The sequence below is a fragment of the Carassius auratus genome, chromosome 26 (assembly GCF_003368295.1).
Source record: "Carassius auratus strain Wakin chromosome 26, ASM336829v1, whole genome shotgun sequence".
NCBI lineage: Eukaryota > Metazoa > Chordata > Actinopteri > Cypriniformes > Cyprinidae > Carassius > Carassius auratus.
This window is the reverse complement of record NC_039268.1, coordinates 20,011,599-20,033,952: the sequence shown is the minus strand read 5'-3', so window position 1 is coordinate 20,033,952 and position 22,354 is coordinate 20,011,599. Positions and strand designations below refer to the sequence as shown.

The following is a 22,354-nucleotide window of genomic DNA, read 5'->3' as shown; positions in this document are numbered from 1 at the left end:
AAGCATTTGAGGGATGAAACTAGGTGTATCAAACTGTTAAAATCATATTTTAGTCAGCGTGTGCGTCCTCCATGGCTCGACCGAACATGTTCGGATATCTGTAACCCTGCAACGCTTGTCGATATATTTTATAGCCGACTACAAGCGCTATCGATTGCTCAACTTTCAGAGATCAGATTTCTCCAAATCAGTAAAACACAAGACCGAGATCCTGCACATCCAAGACCTGCGGTGCCTTCGTGCTGGAAAATCATTTATGATTAGCATGCATGTTATATTATTTTCCCTGGAATTGATCTTTGCTTTCAGATTCCAGCTGATTTCAGACCGTTATATGACTTTACTGAGCCATCTTTCTTGTTCTTCACTAAAAATCAGTCTGCGTAGATGTGTTGACATGCAAACACACATAGAAGACACTTTATTGTCAGATTAACCGAAATGCATCGTATTAGTTCACCACGAGCTGAAACAGAAAGACTGACTCGAGTACACTTTGAGTAATGAACAGGATGAGTTGTACCGAGGCTGCGTTTTCATTAGCATGCGACTGATATCAGGATTTGCATGTTGTTTTGTGTTTCATGTTGAGTAAAGACCACAAGGAAGGTGAAACGTGAATAACACGGATCTCATAATGCAGCTCTTTACATTTTAACAAATGAATCAGGCCCTGTGAACAAGATCTCTTAGTTCTCCGTTACTGTTATTATGAACGACTCTGCACAGTGTGATATGACTAATGCAACGTTATCTTGGGAATGTGCAACAGTTGCGGTGTTACAGAATGCATGATTTAGTTCTTTATTAGAACTTATGAATAGAGTCCATCAGACGTTGCTCTTCTGTTTAAATGTAACATGCTCTTTCAAGCATCTACTGAAAATGATAGATGTAACGATAGTGGATTTGGCCTCAACTGTGATTCTTCAAACTTGTTCTATATGTGCGCTTCCCATCCTGTGTTTATCCGGAGCATGAGCTATTCTGAACTGGAAAAGTGCATTTCTTAAAACAAGGTGTAAGGCTATTATTATTTGTAATTAATTATTATACTCAGTACTGTGCTTTCTTTAAATAATTGGCAGTGTTTTTGTGCACTTTCAGATGAATTGAGATTCTGGTGATTTTACTGAAAGATGACGAGACATTTCTGTGTTGTTTGCCGTTTTCACTTCATGCGTTCATTCAGTTTGAGGATCTGACAGATCCATAGGGCGCATGTAGAGCGTCTGCTGCCCCCTTTTGGCTACAAAACACAGATTAGATCATTACCAAGTCGGTTTCTTTTACTTATCCACTTTTGTGGCCATTTTTTTTTTTTTTTTTTTTTTAAATGTTGATTTAACTTTTTCCTTCCGACTATTTTAACTGGAATTCATATTTCTTGCTTTTTGTCATTTATATCTTTACATTTAAGTCTTTTTTTTTTTTTTTTTTTTTTTTTTGGATTTGTCAGCTTTTTAGTTGTTGTTGTTTCTTGATGTTCCTATAATGAAATTCTTGTTTGCATGATTTACTAGCATCACACTAGTTTCCTGGAGAACAGCGTGGTTCTTTGGAGTTTCCGTCGTGTTCTGCTGATATCATGTTCCTTCTGATAAAATAAAAACAACATCTGGTACCGAAAAACTTTTTTTTTTTTTCCCATATACTATATGTTTTTCTTATACTTTTAAAAATGTATGTGATATCTCAAATTGATAGCTATATTAGATTATATTAAAACAAACAGTTTTTGCTTTAATTTAGCCTGCATTTTAGCTTCCATTTGATAAGTAACTTAAATCCAAACAATTCAACACCGGAGCATTTGACGCGAGCGCGCGAGGAATTCCATTGACTGCTCAGATCCACTTTTCTCCCCGGTTCGGACCGTCTTCTGATTGGTCGAGCCGGTTGAGGTCTGTCATCGCTCACCAATTAGAACGCTCGGGGAGGAAGGCCTATGCAAATGAGCTCTTGTGGCTGGCGTTCCTGCGCTGCCCATTGCCAGTAAAAGCGCGTCGCTGCCGGGAGATTCATTCACAACGCATCATCCTTTCCATCAGGAGCGGCGTCCTGGAATTTGGAAGAACACTTTCTCTTTTAAACAGCTCTATACAGTGTTAAAGAGATGAATGCATGTGTTTTTTATAGAGTTAAAGACTGAAAGCGAAAGCTGTGGCGTCAGGTGCGCCGTTTGCACGATGCGCCACTTTACGCACACTTTCTAAAGGATACGCGAGCGCAATATCATCCTCTCTTAATGGCACCTGCTGAAAGAACAACAACGTCTCCATAAACTGTCTCGAGTTCGGTTCAGACTGAACGGCACGGGTTGCACCTCACCAAACGGATAATAAGACGCGCAAACTTTCCACCCCGCGCTTGAGCTCGTACCCTTGATCCCGCTGATCAGCTGCTCGTCTGGAGCCCTGGATCCTGATCTTGATCCTGACTGAGAGGGTGTTCAAAAGATACCAAATGGTTTTTCTTTGGGACGCCAAATACGGTAAGCGCGTTTCTCAGCTCTGCGTAACGGCGGTTTGGCGAGTCTATTTTTACGCGTCACGTTTTATGATGTCTGAATGTTCATAGCTGTTAATAATCATGGAAAGCTTTAACCTTAAACGATATCGTGCTGTAAATGTGACATTCCTGGTCAAAAACACTGCCGATTCTCTCTCTCTCTCTCAACTTCAGTTCACTTCGCGTTATTTGCCACGACTAAATCTATAGTTAAATCTGCAAAGCAGTGTAAAATAATTAGAGTAATACAAAAAGGCAAAAGGATTGAGCAGGTCGTTTTTTTTTTCAAACAGAATAGCATTGCATTAAAATTAGAAGTGAGTCGGCAAAATGAATAAAAAGCAATGCGTTTATGAATAACTAAATCAATATTAGTTATAAAAAAAGATATTTAAAGTAAAGGTAAATATGAGTGGCAAATCAAATGAGCTGATTCATTAAAAATGTATATAAACTGACTTTATTGTATTAGATGTATGTTGTCCATGATGAAGCTTTTAAATGTCATTTTAATATTTATAATCAGAGATTAATTAGTATTAACTGTCCGAAAAATAAAATTAAAATGTTATCAATATGTATATATATATATATATATATATATATATATATATATATATATATATATATATATATATATATATATATATATATATTTAATTCCAAGTGAATCAGTTGGAATCATTATGTTGTCAAAAAAAAAAAAAAAAAAAAAAATAGAGAATAATAGAGATGAGCTACACAGACCCTCATGACTCTCAGTGTTTTTAATTTAATATTACATTTTTACCTCTTTATTCTTAATATTGCATTTTAACCTTTTTATATTCATAATGAGGACAAATGGAATCATCTTGATATTTATGTATGCTATTAAAATATTTTTAATGTGAAAAAAGTAATTGAGCAATGATTAGAGTATGAAACCATTCATAAAATCCGAAAGCGTGTAGAATATGTATGAAACCAATTTGAATATAAAGTTAATATTTTTAAAAGCTCGACAGAAATGTTTTTAGAACAAAAGATGAAATAATTTAAAAGTTTTGTTTTTGTCCCACGAACTGTGGTGTATGAATATCTCTTTGCATTGTCATTGTTTTTAAATCCTCATATGTCTGGACCATGTGTGTAAGTGCATGGCTTCCGGAATGTGTGCTGTTCTGTCTGCAAATGCAAATCTGTTTTCTACACCTCATCTCCCTCACCCCAAACAGCCATCATCAAACTCCAGTTTTAGCCTGATGTAGCGACTCTGTCTGGTGATATTGGGCGGTGGGTTTGGAGAGACTGCAGTGGCTCTCTCTGTGCAGCGCTGTAACGTGTGTAACTGCACTCTTGTGGCATGGGTTGTGGTTGGCTCGAATGATTGTGGTTGGCAGAGCCATGGGCTCCGGCGCAGAAGTCAACCGGGGTAACAGCACCAGAAGCTGCTTGGAAAAAGTGTTTTTTTAAAATGTAGTATTTTGTGCATGACAAAAACTAAAAGACAGAAGTTTACACTGAGCACAGCTGCAGATGACGACATAGTGTGCAGTAAAGTAACAATGGAGTCAAAGGATGTAAATAAGGGAAGCCATGCATTATGGTGATTTTACTATGTTAAAGTAGTGTTTTAGTGGCCCTGTTCAAAGTAAAATGACTGTAATATAAGTCCAAAAGTGTCTTAGTGCTTTTAAGACACCAGTGTTTAATAAATAAATGATTTTACTAGAAATTATTATTCTGCTTAGTAATACACTGTGCCAAGCTATGCAACATCTGAGATTTACTTAATTAACATGTGAAAGTGATGGTTTGTTTTATGCATTTTTTGCATTTTTCTTAATGTGACCATGCATTACAGTGATTTTACTATAGTGTTTTTTTTTTTTTGGCCCAACTTAAAGTAAAATCACAGTAGGCCTGCTACAAGTGGTTAACAGTGTTTAAAAAATAATTATTATTTTGTGTAGTAATACAGTGGAAAGAAAGGCAACCCTTGGTGCATTAATATAGAAGTGTGGTAACAGGTGTGCATATCAATAGCATCCGCTGTTGCTTATTTAATCTCACTTTAGATCTGTAACTCATTTTTTCATGAAACGTATCAGATATAATTTTTGCAAAATTGTAGACTTTTCCTGTTGTTGAGTTGAGTGAAAGGCCTAATGCACGATTGCGTTTCAGAACCTGCGCCTGGGCGACGCTTCACGCCTCCCTCGACCACCCTGAGCTCGGGGAAGATGAATGAGGGGTTGCCCCTGGGGGCTCAGGAGAGCAGCGGCGCCGCCCTGATGGGCAAACTGCGTATGGCTGACCGGAACATGGTGGAGGTGCTTTCCGACCACCCAGGAGAGCTGGTGCGCACCGACAGCCCCAACTTCCTCTGCTCCGTCCTGCCAACACACTGGCGCTGCAACAAGACGCTGCCCATCGCCTTCAAGGTACCTGACCGCAGACCACTGGTATCTGTGAATGACATCTTATGGTTTAATAATATTATGCATTATGAAAAACTATGCATGCATTTTTTTTTCCAGGCTCGAGGACGTTTTAAAATCTTACAATCGGGCATTGGCCTTTTTTAATGCACATCCTTAATTAAGCTAATGATTTGGCGGGAAGCGTCAGTAATTGTTGTTAATCTCCTGTTGTCACGGGTGACCGCAAAAACTTTCATCATCGTCCGCATTTGGCAAATGACGGTAAAAATGCGAACCACCCAGTCTTGCCAAAACCAGAGCGTAGTGCTGTGAGGCATGTGTGTGCTCTGAAACAAAGAGCTGAAGAATGTGCTGACATTTACAGTTAATATGCAAATAACCTTCTCATTTAGTTTAGATGTGGAGATAATGCACAAGTAGATGTAATGCAGGACTGTAACTTGGATTTGAATGTTGTTTGGTTCTCGTATTTTCTTTTTTTTACCCTCTGCCCAATGTTTTTGCTCAGTGATAGAGTCATTAAATAAGATCTTTTAGTACGTCTTCAAACGTTTGGGGTCAATAAGATTGCAGAAAATAAAGGAATTAATACATAGATACATTTAAAAAAAAAACAGTAGTTGAAGTAATGATAGTAAATCAAAGCAATAAATTACATTTTACAATGTATTCACAGAAAAATGTTTTGTAAAAATGTTGTATAACTGAGCAAACAAATAAAGTGTTGGCGAGTATAAAAACTTCTTTAAAAAATAATAATATATATATAATAATATATATATATATATATATATATATATATATATATATATATATATAATCTTATATACTTCTATCATATTGCTAATATTATGTTTTTTGATTGTTTTCGTCTTCTTCATTATTCGTCCTACATTATCAATGTGATAACTCACTTGTTTTTAAAATGCAGTTTTGACAAAGGCTTAAATGTGTCTTACATATCTTCTTTATTCATTGGTTGACAGGTGGTTGCCCTCGGTGACATCCCAGATGGCACTCTGGTCACAGTGATGGCCGGCAATGATGAGAATTACTCTGCCGAACTCCGCAATGCCACAGCTGCCATCAAGAATCAAGTGGCTCGTTTTAATGACCTGCGTTTCGTTGGCCGCAGCGGACGAGGTAAAAGGCATATAATGCTTAAAGTGCTCCTCACCTAGACATACACATGTTTGAGAAGAGGAAACAGTTGATGAAGACTCACCGCTGAGCCGTGACGGAGATATTTTAATGCCAGTGTCTACTTGTGTACATGCATGGTTAAATGTGTGTGTTAATGTGTGTTCTGAAATAGAACTCACACACGTCAGTGCAGACTGTTACCTGTCGCTTTCACTTCCTGTGGTGTGTGGCCAGTGCAGTCAAATACTACAGATCTTATCTATTTAAATCACAACGCTTTATATACACTTGCTGTTCATCCAGTCCTTTGTACCACCATCTGATTATCGAACTGCTGTGGTCACAAAGCGATTTTTGTGGCTTGTATTTTAGATGTTTAAAGCAAGCAAAATGTGATTTGTGAGAAAATGAGGAGTGACTTCTTACTGTATTTGTGATGTATGAATCGTCCAGCTTCCGTAATGACAGAGTAGTTAGTCAACAGAATGACTGGCTTCTGGAAAAACGAGGGGTCCCGCAGGGCTCTATTCAAGGCCCGATGTGATTTTGCTGATATAGCCCTCAACGCTAACACCACAGCTTTTAACCTACATGTCCGGGCCTGTGATAAATATACAGATGCATACACACTCCTTTGTCCTGCTCTCTTTTGTCTGTGTCAGCATTTGAACACAGCATAATAGAGGCACAAAGTCTATGTTTGCAACAGGTGTGCTTGCATGGTTTGAACACAAAATGCATGCATTGAAAATGCAAACTGAGTTTGTGTACAAAGAAAAGCATAAATGTTTAGTCAAGATTGTTAAACAAAACATATTTGTCCATTTTACTGCATGAAAGTCTTGCTTTTCAGTGCATTTCAGACATGCACATCCTCACAGACTGTTGTTTATCTGAGAAACGCGATGTTTGAGAGCACCAAGAGCAGCTGCGGTCTGCTACGATGGAAGTGATTAGGTTTAGTGCCGGAAAAGAGTGCAGATTGAGAAAAAGCAGTAAGAGGATGTTAAGTAAGGGATAAATGTAACTAATGTATTCTCTGTATTATTCAGACGAGTAGATAAGACAACAAAGACTGTATCTGTGTGGGGTTTTTTGTCCATCCATCCATGTTTTCGCAGCATTGTGATTCACTTGATGTCTTCAGGCACATTTATATGTACAAAATGTATAAAGTTGCTTGCTTTGTGAGTTTGACTTGCCCATGCACACCAACACACCGTACAGTGCTCTACAAAACAGACACATATAAACAAATTATAAACAAATTCCCCAACATCACACACGCACACATGTAGGGACGTCCCCTTGAGAAACGCTCTACACTTCCTCCCTGTTTGGGCATTGAGCCTCTCAGACAGAACGTCTCCCATCCAGACGCTAAACCACTGAACCACAGTGTGTGTGTGTGTGTGTGTGTGTGTGTTAGTGCAGAAGGTTTTGTGATGAGTGTGTTACACAGGAACAGATGAGTCAGTGTTTTGCATTTATATTTCTTGAGAATTCATATACAAAATAGTACTTTTAGTGCCATATACTGTATACCAGAGTAATGTTTATGTTTAAAAACCAGTCATATACATGTGGAAGTTCCATGGTTTCAGATGATTTTGACATGCACTATGGTGTTTACATGATACTCAAAATAACGCCATGCTAATACCATGCTCCATGTCCGACAACATGGTATTACCATGGTACTGGGTTCAGAAGGTATTATCATTGGACTCAAAGAAACTTCAAAGAAGTACAATGGCCCCATTTCCAAAAAAACATGAGCGATTGCTATGGTATTAAAATGATCCCCCAAGGAACTTTGTGACAGTACCATGGTATCAGATAGTTGGTACTTTGTTGGTAATTAGTAATACCATTGCACCATGTCCTAAAAAAGTACCAAAGTAATACCATGGTTCATGAATTTTAGAGTAAAAAACTGTATAGATATTATTTAACACTTACCATGGTACTAAATGATTACTGTATTCATATATCATAATATTGTATTTACCATATCCATATCTATTTATCAATTTATAAGGCTATACTCTTACACTAAAAGTGCCATGGTACTACCATAATTTTTTGGATGTGTCCATGTTAGAACTTTGGCGTTCCATAGAAATGCCATGGTAAAGAACCATTAAGTGCTGTGTATATAATATTACCACAGTAGTGGCTGTTTACTACGGTATTTATGGGGTTCTCGAAGGTACCTCAAAGATTACCTCACTGTATGTCCAAACACATATTACTGTAATTATCATATCATTGTATTCAGTTGTCTAAATGCATAGTCATGCATGGTTTTTACATGCAAAATATCATGGTATTTTTTTGATAAACTGATTACTCTGAACGTTTAGTTGTAGAAGCAGAGTGTTAGCTCAGTGTTACAGAGTTATAAGTGTGTTTTCCTGGATGTGAGATCATTGCAGACAGAAGTGGATCGGTGTTGTCACAGTGACTGTGCTCAGAATAGCACCTGGCATCGCACTCGAGCGCTGATCTTTGGCGCGGTCCGTGTTTGTGTGTGCGCCGCACATCTGTGCACATGTGTGTGGTCAGGCCTCGTAGTTTGTCAGATTTTGGGGAACAGCTTGGAGTTTTTCCCAGCTCTATTTTTCTGGCTGAATAGCGAGCAGCGCGTGTGCGTGTAACTGTACCTTGCTTTGGCTGGCGAGCTTGTGCCCGTTAGCGGCGTGTAACTCAAACCCGCTGTTGGCACGCAAGCGTCCGCCTCCCTGGGGTCCATCTTATCATCATAGCGATGAGTGACAGGTGAAGGCATCAGGAATTGTGGGTACAGCTCCCATAATCCTCATAGTCAAATCGACTTGTGTCGTTTGGCACATGTGCACGTTTCACCTCATAATGTCAGTCAAAACATGAGAAACAGCTCATTATGAAAGCGTGCATCTCATTATGGTTTGAATGCGTTTGTTGAGTCATCGCAAGAGCAGCTAGAGTGAATTAATAATAACACTGACTTTTAGGGCATTGGGTATTTTTAAAGCAGTTTTATTTTTCAAGACTCATTAGGAGCTAGGATTTGTTTCACAAAATTTCACCTCATTTGATAACAGTGACAACTAAATGACAATTATCCAGAAACGTAAAAAACGCAATTCAAGTGTGTTTGAGATGCACACCCTTTTTTATTTATTTTTTATTTTAGGAAATGAATACCTTTATTCTGCAACAATGCATTCAGATGATCAAAAGTGACTGTAAAAATTATAATGCATCAGGGTTTGCACAAAAATATTGTACAGAACACCTGTTTTCAGCATCGATAAGAATCAGAAATGTTTCTTGAGCAGCAAATCATCATATTAGAATGATTTCTGAAGATCACTGAAGACTGGAGGAATGATGCTGATGAAAATACAACTTTGATCACAGCGATTAATTAGATTTTAACAGATATTCAGTTAGAAAATAGCAGTTTAAAATCATAGTAATATTGAACAATTTATACTGTATTTTTGATAAATGCTGCCTTTTATTACTTAAAAACAATGGTTTAAATAAAATTATTATAAATCAAAGTAATAATAAAAAAAATTATGTATGCTTGTTTTTTTTTTTTTTTTTTTTATTTATGTGCATGTTTTTTGGCATTACAGTATACAGTTGAAGACTTTTTGCATTAAGGTGTTGAAAATCTCGCTGTGGAATCTCAATTCCAAACAATCCTAAAAAATTAGTTTCATATATTTTTCTCTTGACTTTGGAGGGAAATGCAATCTTGGCTGATTTTATGACTTTCACCTTTCTTGGTTGTTTTTATTTGTAGGCATGTATATTTGTGTCTCAGTGCATGTGAAATCTGTCCGTCTTTGAGCCGCAGCTCCTCTCTGTATTATTTCGGACTTCATACTCGTCCATGTGTCCTCTGTTTATTTGTGGACTCGGTTTGGCCCGAGTCTCTCCTGTGCTCTCTGAACTGTCTCTGTTTAAGGACACAACAAAGACGACTTTAAATCCCCTTCTGTGTCTGATCATGGAGTCTTTATTGTGACACGAGCACTTATGATAACACCCGAATGTCTTCATCCAGAAATACACGTGCACTCGGTCTCGTCTCTCTTACTGTGTGTTACACTCCTTTAAATATATGCATCTCAGAAAACATGCTAGATATGTTCTGCAAATGCTGAATTTCTGATCTGCTTGTCTGTGTTTTTCAGGCAAGAGTTTCACCCTCACCATCACCGTCTTCACAAACCCTCCTCAGGTGGCCACGTATCAGAGAGCCATAAAGATCACTGTGGACGGACCCCGAGAACCACGACGTGAGTTATCATGCACCATAAACATAAAAATATTAAATAGTGCATATTCACACACACTTTTTGAGGAGATACATGTCACATATGAACTGCCAGCTTGTGTTTTTACTGTAATGTTGGTTATCACTGTCTTTGATCAGTGTAAAACAGTGAATTAAAGCGGTGCATGTGTTTGTCTGATGTGGTTTGGCTGTTGGTGACCAGGATGGGTTTCGTTTTGTCTCTTCTGTGATTTCAGTCAGTTCGTCAAGTAATGAGTGAGGTTTGTGTTTGATTAGTTTGTTGGTTGACTGGAAACTTTTTCATGCCAGTTACTGTACAGGGCAGTACATAATACAGTGATGGTATCTGATGTCAATACTACGGTACTGAATGTTTTTACCATGTGTATTAGACGGTATTCAAGGTATGGTGAAGAAATCCTGTGTTCATTTTTGTCAGTGGAATGTTTTTATTTAAAATAATGCTTTAGAAATGACAAATGGAACAGGAAAAAAGACATGGCTGAAATTAATATTGACAGTGAAAACAGTGAAAAATGTATTTTAGTATAATTTGTTATCGTTTAATGATATAATTTTTAAGGTTTAATAATAATAATAATTTATAACATGTATTGTTTCTTAAGATTTTCATTTAAAAAAAAAGATTAATAATTATTAATTATTATTATTAATATTATTTTTAATGTATTTAAACTTGACTTAAGTATATTACATTATTATTATTAGTAGTAGTAGCAGTTGTAGTAGTAGTAGTAATTACATTTTGAATAATAATTTAATAATTATAACAAATACTTAAAAAAATTAATATGCATTAAATTATTATTATTATTACGTGCATTTATATTAAAGTACCAGGACTGGCATTAATACGGAGTTATCTTTCCACAAATAGTTTGTATCGGAATGTCTCTGAATCACATTGGTCAGACTAGTGTACAGTGTGTGTGTGTGTGTGTGTGTGTGCGTGCGTGTGTGTGTGTGCGTGCGTGTGTGTGAGTGTGTTCTAATAGCATGTCTTTATATGAGTGTGTATCACGCTGTGCTCTCGTGTTGGTGGCTCTATTCCCCGTTGGTCCGTTATTCCGGTCGGGAATCTGTCGGACGGCGCCACCCCACATATTCTGGGTCTGTCTGGCGGGATGCACTGGCCTCGTCTTCAAAGCGTTCAGACACGCTCTCTGATTTCAGCAGGACTTCCTTTCCTCGCGTGCGCAGACGCCTGCGCGGATGAGTGCGGCTGATGGTTTCACACAGCTGCGACCGCGTCTTTTCCGTTTGCCTTCTTCTCTCATCGCCTGTGATCATTAATCCCACCGTGCTCTATGTGTGAGGTCAGAGCGACTCACACACTCACACACACATCGGACACCACAGCACCCCCTACTGGAGCAATGACATGCTCAATCAGCTTCATTAGATTTAGATTAGGAGATGTACAGAAGTGTGTGTGTGTGTGGTCAGATCATGGTGTACATGTTGTGTGTGTGTGTTTGTTTAAATGGCTTTGATTGTGTTAATGGACAGTGAGTAACTAAATCGTTCTCTCTCATCTCCATTGTGTGTGTGTGTGTGTGTGTGTGTGTGCGCGTGTGTGTGTCCAGGCCACCGACAGAAGCCGGATGAAGCAGTAAAGCCAGGCGCGTTAGCTTTCTCTGAACAATTGCGGCGAAGTGCCATGCGGTGCAGTCCACACCATGGCCCCGCCCCCAACCCCCGCCCCGCCCTCAACACGCCCCCCTTCAGCAGCTCCGCCCACAGCCAGATTTCCGGTGAGTTAGACTGCAAAAACTCTGTCCCTCACGCACATCTACATCACAGAGCAACTCGAGGGCAGACCTGTTTTTTAGCTCTATTCAATTCCATTCTGTCCTATATTCTATTCTACTCTTCTACTAAATGAAGTCCTGTTTGTTATTCTAGTCAACTCCATTCTGTTCTGTCTTATTCTGTTCTATATTCTACTCTTCCACTGAGGGCAGACTTGTTTGTTAATTCTATTCACTTCAATTCTATTATCTTCGGTTCTGTCTTATTCTATTCTATATTATACTCTTCTACTGAGGGAAGAACTGATTGTCAATATTGTTTAGTTCTATTCAATTCTATTCTATTCCCTTCAGTTTTGTCCTGTTCTATTCTATTTTTATTCTACTTTTCTGCTGAGGGCATAGAATTGCATTCAATTCCATTCCATTCTGTTTTGTAGTTCTGTCAAGTTCTATTCTATATTCTAATCTTCTGCTGTGAGCAGAGCCATTTGTTCGTTCTATTCAATTCCATTCTATTAAATTCTGTTCTGCTGTTCTGTCTGTCTTCTATTCTGCTCTTTTCTACTCTTCTAATGAGGACAGACATGTTTGTCAGTTCTTTTCAGTTCTATTTAATTCCATTCTATTCCTTTCTGTTTTGTCTTATTCTGTTCTATATTCTACTCTTCAGTGGGCAGAACTGTTTGTTAGTTCTATTCAATTTCATTTTTTTTCTTTATTTTTTTGATTTCCTATTCTATTCTGTGTTCTGCTCTTCTACTGACGGCAGACTATTCTATTCTATTATGTTCTATTCTATTGTAGAGGATTTTACTAAAGACTCATTAGAGTCATTATTAAATTAAATTAATTTTATTGTGTTCTTCAGTTCAATTTATTTCTATTCCAGGCATTCCCAAACTTTTTTAATTTCCTGGGTAAGTTTTAATTATTTTATTTTATTTGTTTTATTTACTAAAATCTAAGAGTATTTTACATAAGTGAGAATATAAATTTCTATTATAAAATATAATAAAAATAGAAATAGAAATAAACAAATCAAAAACAGAAAATAAATAAATAATAGAAAATAGAAAACTTTCTGTAGTTCCCTCTCAAACCCATTTGGGAAAACCAACTATTCTGTTTCATTTTGTTTAATTTCTACTAATTTCTATTCTATTCGTTTCATTTCGTTTCGTAGTCCTTCACCCATTATAATCTGTCAATAGATAATTCTAGGCATCACTGACCTCATTAGAGTCAGTAGTAAAATCATATTAATTGCTTTGCTGGAATAGGAACCATTCATGAAATCAATCAGAATTTCCTGCAAACGCTCGTGTTGTGCTTTTGCGTTAGTGTGTAATAGTTCAGGGTTAGTGAAAGGAAGTGTGTGTGTGTGTGTGTGTGTGTGTGTGTGTGTGTGTGTGTGTGTGTGTGTGTGTGTGTGTGTGTGTGTGTGTGTGCAGCATGTTGTTTTTGGTTCTGCTTGTTCCTGGCAGGTGACGGGGGGAAGTGGGGACACATCACACATCATCAGACATTCAGACATAACAAATACAGCGAACAAGGCCTTCTTTGATTGGAGCTTAGACAAGCATGCCAGAGCATGCCGCCACACACACACACACACACACACACACACACACACACACACACACACAAACAGTTGAAGGGAAAGTTTACAATCAGCAAAAGCCTCGTGGGGGGCACAGATGTGTTTTTGCTCTTTCATCATTTCTTTTGTTTCATACTACAGAGAAGCCAGACTTAAACATTTGTACAGAAGAATGTTTGAGATGTTCACCACTCAAGAGTGTGATGTCTTATGTGAAGCACTTATTCAATATTTAATAAACATTTCTGGTAATCTGATTATGATTTCAGTTATGAATAAGCGGCATTCACACAGAATTAGTATTTTGCATTGAAAACAGCCAGATGGAGTTCTGTTTTAAGTCTCTTCTGCTCACTACAGCTGCATTTTATTTTATGAAAAATACAGGTAAAAATAGAATATATTATTGTGATTTAAAACATCTGTTTTCTACGTGAATATATAGTTAAATGTAATTTATTTCTGTGATGCACAGCTGTGTTTCCATCATTATTACAGTCTTCAGTGTCACATGATCTTCAGAAATCATGAAAATATGATGATTTGCTGCTCAAGAAACATTTCTGATTATTATCACTGTTGAAGACAGCCGTGCTGCTCAACTTTTTTTGTGGAAACCGTGATGAAATGTATTTTTCAGGATTCACAGATGAATAGAAAGCTCAAAAGAGCAGCATTTATCTCTTGTGACATTATACATGTCTCTACTGTCAGTTTAATGCATCCTTGATGAACAAAAGCAATACTTTCTTTCAGTCTCTGGAACAGTAGTGTATATATTCACAGCCATCTTCTGAGAAATCGACCGATTACAGCTCTAGGTTACAGCACTTCTGCTTTTCATGCGTCGTTTAAAACATTTCCCAATCTGTAAACACAGCCCTCCCGCTCCGAAATACTCACATCCTCTCAGTTTCTCTTCCCCTTCATGGGTGCAGATGGGAGAAAGGTGTGTGAGAGAGAGAACGACAGAAAGACGAGCACCTTGCAAATGCGTAGCGAGGAGGAAGCGGAACGCAGAAAAGAGGAAGTGAGACGTGTTTGACAGGAAGCAAGCTTGTGTGAAAATCCCTCATTCAAACTGCAACCAAATCGAGCGCTGTTTGATTTTATTCACTGAAATAAGGCCATTAAATGAAATTAATGATGTTAGTGCTGGTACCAGTCTTCCTAAATCACCAAAGTGTGCATTTAAGAGTCATTAAAAAAATCATTTTACAGATCTGCATGACAACTAGTGACCGTTTTGATTTCCGCAAAACCATTTTTTCTAAGAAACGTCGGCCGAAGTGATGATGGAGTGATGAAAGGCCTGCATGTTTCCTGCCGGTCAGAAATAGCAGTGGGATTACGACCAGCGGAAACCGTTATTAAGTCATTCGAGGGCACTCTTTTTCTCTCCTTTGTTGCTACTTCTCTTTTCAAACCATGGAAATCAAAAGCAGCTGTTTGTTAGTGTTTGAGCAGATCTGCAGTCGGCAGAAATGAGGATGTGCATTTATTTAAATCTGCATCTGCTTTTGCAGCTCAACCTAAAGTGTGCTTAGATTAGGAAAGTTTGCAAACCGATTATATTTTTATGTGCTTTTGTTGTATTTGTTTCTCTCTTTTTTATTTTTATTTTAGTTAATCCTTATATGTGACCCATGGACCACAAAACCAGACATTGAGATTTATGAATTATCTGAAAGCTGAATAAATAAGCTTTTCCATTGATGTTTGATTTGTTCGAATAACAATATTTGGCCGAGATGCAACTATTTGAAAATCTGGAATCTGAGGGAGCAAAAACATCTAAATATTGAGAAAATCCTCTTTAAAGTTGTTCAAATGAACTTCTTATCAATGCATATTACTAATCAAAAATTAAGTTTTTATATATTTACAGTAGAAAAATTCATAAACATCTTCTTGGAACAGGATCTTTATTTAATATCCTAATGATTTTTGGCATAAAAGAAAAAATAATAATTTAATAATTAATAATGTATTAATTTAATAATTTATTTAATAATTTATTTAATTTAAAATATTAAAAAAAAACCTATTTAACCTATTTAATTTTATTTTTAAGCACCTAATTAACTATTTTTAATTTTGAAATTAACTATTTAATTTAATTTTCATTTCAGTTTTAGCTATAGTTTATATTTTTTTCAGTTACATTTCTAATTGTATTTTAGTTTAAGCTTTTATTCTGATATGTATTAATACTGTTAATTTGGAAACTTTTGGCGTAGGTTTTTTTTATTATTATTTTTGGTCTCAGATCACTAGAACAATGTAACATTAACAAACCCACAGCCAAACTTCTTGAATATCCTCAGATGCTTAGATTTTTCCCAGTAGTTTTCCGAAAGTGGATGAATGGGAGTGAATGGGACTGGCTGAAGGGGATTTTGGAAGCTGGAAAGTCTGATAACTGAGACTTTGGTTAAAACATTCACAACTTTGATCATTCCACAAATCCAACCTCAGACCATCCCAATGAATTCTTCTTAGGAAAATTATTTTAAAGCCACTTCTAAAAGATGTGTTTCCAGTCATTACAGGAACACATTCCCAAGTCGGCTCTTCTCAGTTTCTATCTAGAAATTATTTTCTTAACCCATATGCTGTTCATTTTTCAGTGGATGACAGAAAGCGTTTAGTAGAGCTGCTCTGATTGCCAGTTGATTGCCAAATGTTTTTGCCATGTATATATATATATATATATATAATATTATATTATTAATTATTTATCTTATTATGATTAATGATTAATTGCATGCAAAATGAACGTTTTTGTTGATATATGTGTGTGTGCTGTGTATATTTTTATGTACGTATATATTAAAACACACACAAATAGTATATATTTTGAAAATATGTACATATATTTACCTGTATATATTTATATTCATATAATTTATATAAAATATAATTATATTTAATAAATAAATAATAACATATTTTTTATTATATATATATATATATATATATATATATATATATATATATATATGAATGCATGTGTGTGTAATTATATATACATAATAAATATACACAGTACACACACATAGATCATGTACACAAACTTTTTTTTTGTATGCGATTAATAATTGCCCAGCACTAATATATATATATATATATATATATATATATAGCTTTATATTTATTTAGTTTTAAATATTTATTTAGTTTTATTAATTTTAGTACTTCAACTAAACCTTTTTTTTTTCAGTTTTTTTAAAGCTTTATTTATGCTTTATTCAAGCCTCTTTTGAGTTTCATTTCTATTCTTTTATTTGTTAGTATTAGTTAATAATAACAGCACTGATTTGTATGTGGCATAAATTTGGTGTGTATTTCCCCGTCTCCTTTTTTAGTAGCTGTGTGTGTGTGCATGTGTGCGTGTGTGTGTGCGTGTGTGTGTGCGTGTGTGTGCGTGTGTGTGTGTGCGTGCGTGTGTGTGTGTGTGTGTGTGTGTGTGAGCCCAGTAAAACATGAGTGCCGCTCGCACCGGATGCTGAATCCGCCTCCAGCACCCACCCAGCCATGTGTGACTCCTGCTCCAGATCACCAGCCCTGAGTTTGGGGAGAAGAGGGGGATTCTGGGAGGCCTGGCATCGGGCCGCGCTCTGGCTGCACTTGAATCGGGCCGCACACTCTTTGGCTGCGGTGCTTAATTTGCTTCCTCTCTGATGGCTCTCCCTCCCCTTCTGTCTGGAAGTCTGCAGGCGATGGGCGAGCGTTTATTAAACCTCGAGGAGAGAGAGACTCATACTGAGAGAATGTCTTCTCCTCCTCCTGCTCCTCTCACTCCATTATTCAGCGTCCTCGTGTTTGTCTTCATTACAGATCTTTTTTTAATACTCTACTGATTCTGATTGGTGTGTACCCTGCCTGTATACTTTTATTCAGCAAGGACGCATTAAATTGATGAAAAGTGACAATAAATACATGTATTATTAATGTTACATTTTTTTTTTTTCAAATAAACACTGTTCCTAAGAACTTTCGATTCATCTGTGAATCCTGAAAAATAAAATGTATCAGTTTCCACTCAAATACTGATTTCTGAAGATCATGAGACACTGAAGACTGGAGGAATGATGCTGGAAATACTGCGCTGCATCACAGAAATAAATTAGATGTTAACACATATTCACATAGAAAACAGCTGTTTTGAATAGTAATATTATTTCACAATTTTACTGTGATCAAATAAAGGCAATCATTTATTACAGTATATTATCATCTGATACCAACACTGCACTGTTTTTAAGGGATGTGAACGTGTGTTTACTGGACAGAAAAACTGTAATGCATAAAACGTGTGTGTGTGTGTGTGTGTGTGTGTGTTATCAGTAGCCATTAATAATATTTCTGTACTTTTGAGTGTATTTCTTGGATTTGCTAGTGCAATGGTGTGGTCACAAAGTCACTTATTGAATATGAATGTTTTTTACAGACTCTAGGCAGATGCAGACGTCTCCGTCCTGGTCGTATGAGCAGTCGTACCCTTACCTGGGTCCCATCTCCACCCCAGCGGTTCACCCCAGCACACCCATCTCTCCCAGCCGCAGCGCTATACACTGTGAGTTCCTTCATGATGCAGGGACTCTTATTCTGTACTCTCTGTGACCAGTTTGATACAGTCCATCAAAATTAGACTTTTTTTTTTTTTTTGAACTGATGGCTGATATAAACATGAAAAAGAACAGTGCATGCCATAAATGAACATAATTCATAATTACATATAACTAAGTCAAAGGTTCTTCATGAGATTAAGTTTCCCTTCTAGACCAAAATTTGCAACCGTGCTATTTTAGTATTGTTTTGTATATATTATCTCTATATATGTTTTTTTTTCTTGCTTATTTACTTTAAATTCTAGTAAATTTGTGCTTTTAAGTTTAAGTTTTGTTCAATTGTAGTGTTGATTCCATGCTTTTAAACTTATTTCAGTAAGTTCAAACAAGCTTAACTTTATGCATATATAGATGCAAAAAAATACATTTTATTTCAGCTTTATTTCATAGAAGAACAAAAAATATTTTTATACTTTTAGTTAACAATTATATCCATTTTGTGCAAAAATTAGATGTTTCTGCAGACAAAACGACCCCAGTAATCTCACACGCATCTCAATATGAACTCTAAACATTCCTCATCAAATGATATGAGCTGCTCCACATTCATTTTCAGCTCTGAACTTTTACTAAATGACGACTACTGACTCATTTGTGCCTGTCTTTAAAGGGTTAGGTCATCCAAAAATGAAAATGTTTCTGTCATTGAGTACTCACCCTCATGTTGTTCCAAACCTTTGTTCGTCTTCACAACACAAATTATTCTTGAAACCCGTGAGCTCTTTGACTCTTTGAGTTTTTTTTAACTGTGTAACCATTCCTTTGTGTTCCTGCAGGTCCAGATCTGACGGCGTTCACTGACCCTCGCATGAGTCTGGAGCGTTCCTTCCCGTCGCTGCCCTCGCTCCCAGACGGCCGTTTCTCGGACCCGCGGGTGCCGTACCCCACCGGAGCGTTCACATACACACCCACGCCCGTCACCAGCGCCATCGGCATCGGCATGTCGGCCATGAGCAGCCCGGCAGGCCGCTATCACACGTACTTACCCCCGGCGTACCCCGCGGGCTCCTCGCAGGCTCAGGCCGGCCACTTCCAGCCCGGCTCGTCCCCGTATCACCTGTACTACAGCAGCGCCGCCGGATCCTACCAGTTCTCCATGATGCCGGCCGGAGGAGGAGGAGGAGGAGAGCGCTCGCCCCCCCGCATCTTACCGCCCTGCACCAACGCCTCCACAGGCTCCGCCCTCCTGCACCCCTCGCTGCCCAATCAGAGCGAGGTCCTGGTGGAGGCCGAGGGAAGCCACAGCAGTTCACCGACCAGCCTCTCGGTGGAAGCCGTCTGGAGGCCGTATTGATGCTCGCTTGACCAAGGAGGCAGGGCCGGATTTACACTTGCTCGTCCAGGGAGCCCCAAACACAACGATGAGATACATCTCTGTTTTTATTATACGATGAGCAGTATCTACAACAGTAAAAGAACCAAAACCTCAGAAGACGAATGTGAATCAGTCCACAAAAAACAGTCATAATTTTGAAATAGAGATTTTTGCATTATTTGAAAGATGAATAAATAATGATTTTTGGCATAAACAGGAAAATCTATGATTTTGACCCATACAATGTATTTTTGGCTATACCTGTGCTACTTATGAATGCTATTGTGCACATACAGTATGTGACGCTGGAGTACAAATCCAGTCTCTGGGGGTGTATTTGTAGCAATAGCCGAAAATACATTGTATGGGTCAAAATTATAGATTTTCCTTTTACGCAAAAATCATTAGGATATTAAGTAAAGATCATTTCCCGTGAAGATATTTTGTAAATCTCCTACTGTTAATATATCAAAACTTAATTTTTGATTAGTAATATGCATTGCTAAAATTAATTTTAACATCTTTAAAGGTGTTCTTCTTGATATTTCGATATTTTTCCCCCCTCAGATTCCTGATTTTCAAATAGTTGTATCTCAGACAAACATCATCCTATCCTGACAAACCACACATCAATGCAAAGCTTATTATTCAGCTTTCAGATGATGTATTAATCTCAGTTTTGAAAAAGTTGACACTTAAGACTGGTTTTGTGCTCCAGGGTCACATATAACAAATAATAGGCTAAAAACTGACAAACTATTTCCATGTTTTCCACCTTTTTTATGTACGGAAATCACGGCGTCACAGTACAGACACGCATTCGCTCTCACAAGCAGAGATCAGTGAATAGAAAATTATTATCAGCGATGCCCCGTTTATGAATAAATTAGTTTACATGACATTTCTCAGTAGTAAAGTTCTTGAAGCAGTTAAACTTACACATTCACTATTAGTAGTAGAGACATCAGTGCATAGCAATGGCAAAATATTTTAGTTCGCTGGGGTGATATTATTATATTAATAGGGAAAATGTGATTTGCCTATGTCACCATAAGAGGTAAATCCGGCCCTGGGCGTCTGATTGGACTCGACAGATGGACTTTTTTTATTCACAGCGCAGCATGAGACTCGTATGTTTTTTAAAGTTGTGGATAATTTGTATTGTTATTATTAATATTATTGTTATTGTTATTATTATTATTACTGTTGTCTGTCTTGTTGTCACTGTACAACTTTGTTCATCAGTGCCAGATATGTTTAATGTAAAAAAAAAAAAAAAACCTCAAGGCCGGAAACAGACTTTATGCAAGTTCTCAAACGCAAGCAAATTAACACAATTTTAGTGTTCATAAATGCATGTAAAAATAACAGTTCCACCAAACAAAAATAAAATATATTTGCAACTATCTAGACTTTGCATAAATATGGTATTATAAAATGAAACATTAATAATGCATTTTATGTTTTTTATTATACCCTGATTACTTATTGCTATCTTTCTTGCTTTTGTTTATTCTGATGATAATTCAATAATTAAATATTTAGATACATTTTGCTTCATAAAATAATTAACATCAAAAAGGCAACAGTTGCAAATTAACATTGCATAAATATAATGCCATATCCCATGAATTTAAATAATTAATAAAATATCTGTAATGCATTTTATGTTTAGTTAAATACGATTTACTCTAACGTCCGTCTACAATTTTGTGCATTCTGACACATTACTGAATGTAACGATGCATGACAAATTGATCTTGTTTGTGTTGAACTTGTGTAGAGTCTGTTTCAGGTCTAATACTTTTAAACTGATCCACAATGAAGAATCCAAATGCGATCCGTTCACGATTGAATAGTGTGAATGTGTCGACAGATGCTCAGTGAGTTTCACTGTAGTTGAAGCGAAGAAAGCGAAGCCTCGCTCTTAAGAGCTTCAGCAGACTTCTGACTCTTTACATTTCCAGGTTTACGAGACTTCGCCCGGTCACTGCCTTTCACGGTCATTCTCTCCGCTAGATTCACAGCCAATTCAAGCTTTCTGACTGATGCACTCGTGTCACGCTTTGCTGGATGGGAGATGGAAGAATCATGGACCTGATTTTTGTGTAAATAGATTGTAAAAGACTCACACACTCGACACGGTTCTCAACTTCCACAAACCTTTTGAAATGCAGCTTCATTTTTTCCTTTTGTCAACATTTCTTTGTTGTGAAGAAACTGCTTATTTCTAAATCATGTGTGCTGTGTTTCTTTCTTATTAGTGGTGTGTTCAGCTTTTGTAATAATCTACCCTGATGGTATCCTACTGTAGTTCATTATTACATTCACACAACATGGACCTCACACACTAAAGTACATGCATGGTAAGTGATCCAGTTATCATAGTACCTGGTACAAAAAATTGAATACAATATACTTTTTTAATCTTAAAGAGTCCATTGCAATTGCAGACAGATTTTTGCACAGGCAAGCAAAACTCCAGTTTCCTTTAGAAAGTGATACTGAAACACAAATATTGTTTTAAGGCCAACATGAAATCAGAACTGGCTCAAATTGCATACACCTTTTTGTGAATGACTAATCCAACATTTAGAGTTTTAACCAAGCAATCAAGATTCAAGATTTTTATTTTTCACATGCACAGTAAAAC

At 37.0% G+C, this 22,354-nt stretch overlaps 1 protein-coding gene across 9 annotated transcripts in view; it reads left to right on the top strand.

Annotated features, from left to right (window-relative positions):
- The window catches only part of LOC113044609 (runt-related transcription factor 1-like), a 53,641-nt gene extending 31,705 nt beyond the window's left edge, over positions 1 to 21,936 (top strand). For 6 of the 9 annotated variants that reach the window (XM_026204725.1, XM_026204728.1, XM_026204732.1 and 3 more), the window contains 6 exons: positions 4,681 to 4,937; positions 5,924 to 6,080; positions 10,274 to 10,378; positions 11,985 to 12,152; positions 18,206 to 18,331; positions 19,163 to 21,936. In XM_026204725.1, coding sequence (XP_026060510.1) covers positions 4,681 to 4,937; positions 5,924 to 6,080; positions 10,274 to 10,378; positions 11,985 to 12,152; positions 18,206 to 18,331; positions 19,163 to 19,680 — 1,331 coding nt within the window. In that variant the 3' untranslated portion in view covers positions 19,681 to 21,936. Of the gene's footprint in view, positions 1 to 1,428; positions 2,495 to 4,680; positions 4,938 to 5,923; positions 6,081 to 10,273; positions 10,379 to 11,984; positions 12,153 to 18,205; positions 18,332 to 19,162 lie in introns of those variants that run through there. The other 3 variants (XM_026204730.1, XM_026204733.1, XM_026204729.1) reach the window with 3 other exon arrangements.
- The last annotated feature ends 418 nt before the right edge of the window (positions 21,937 to 22,354 follow it).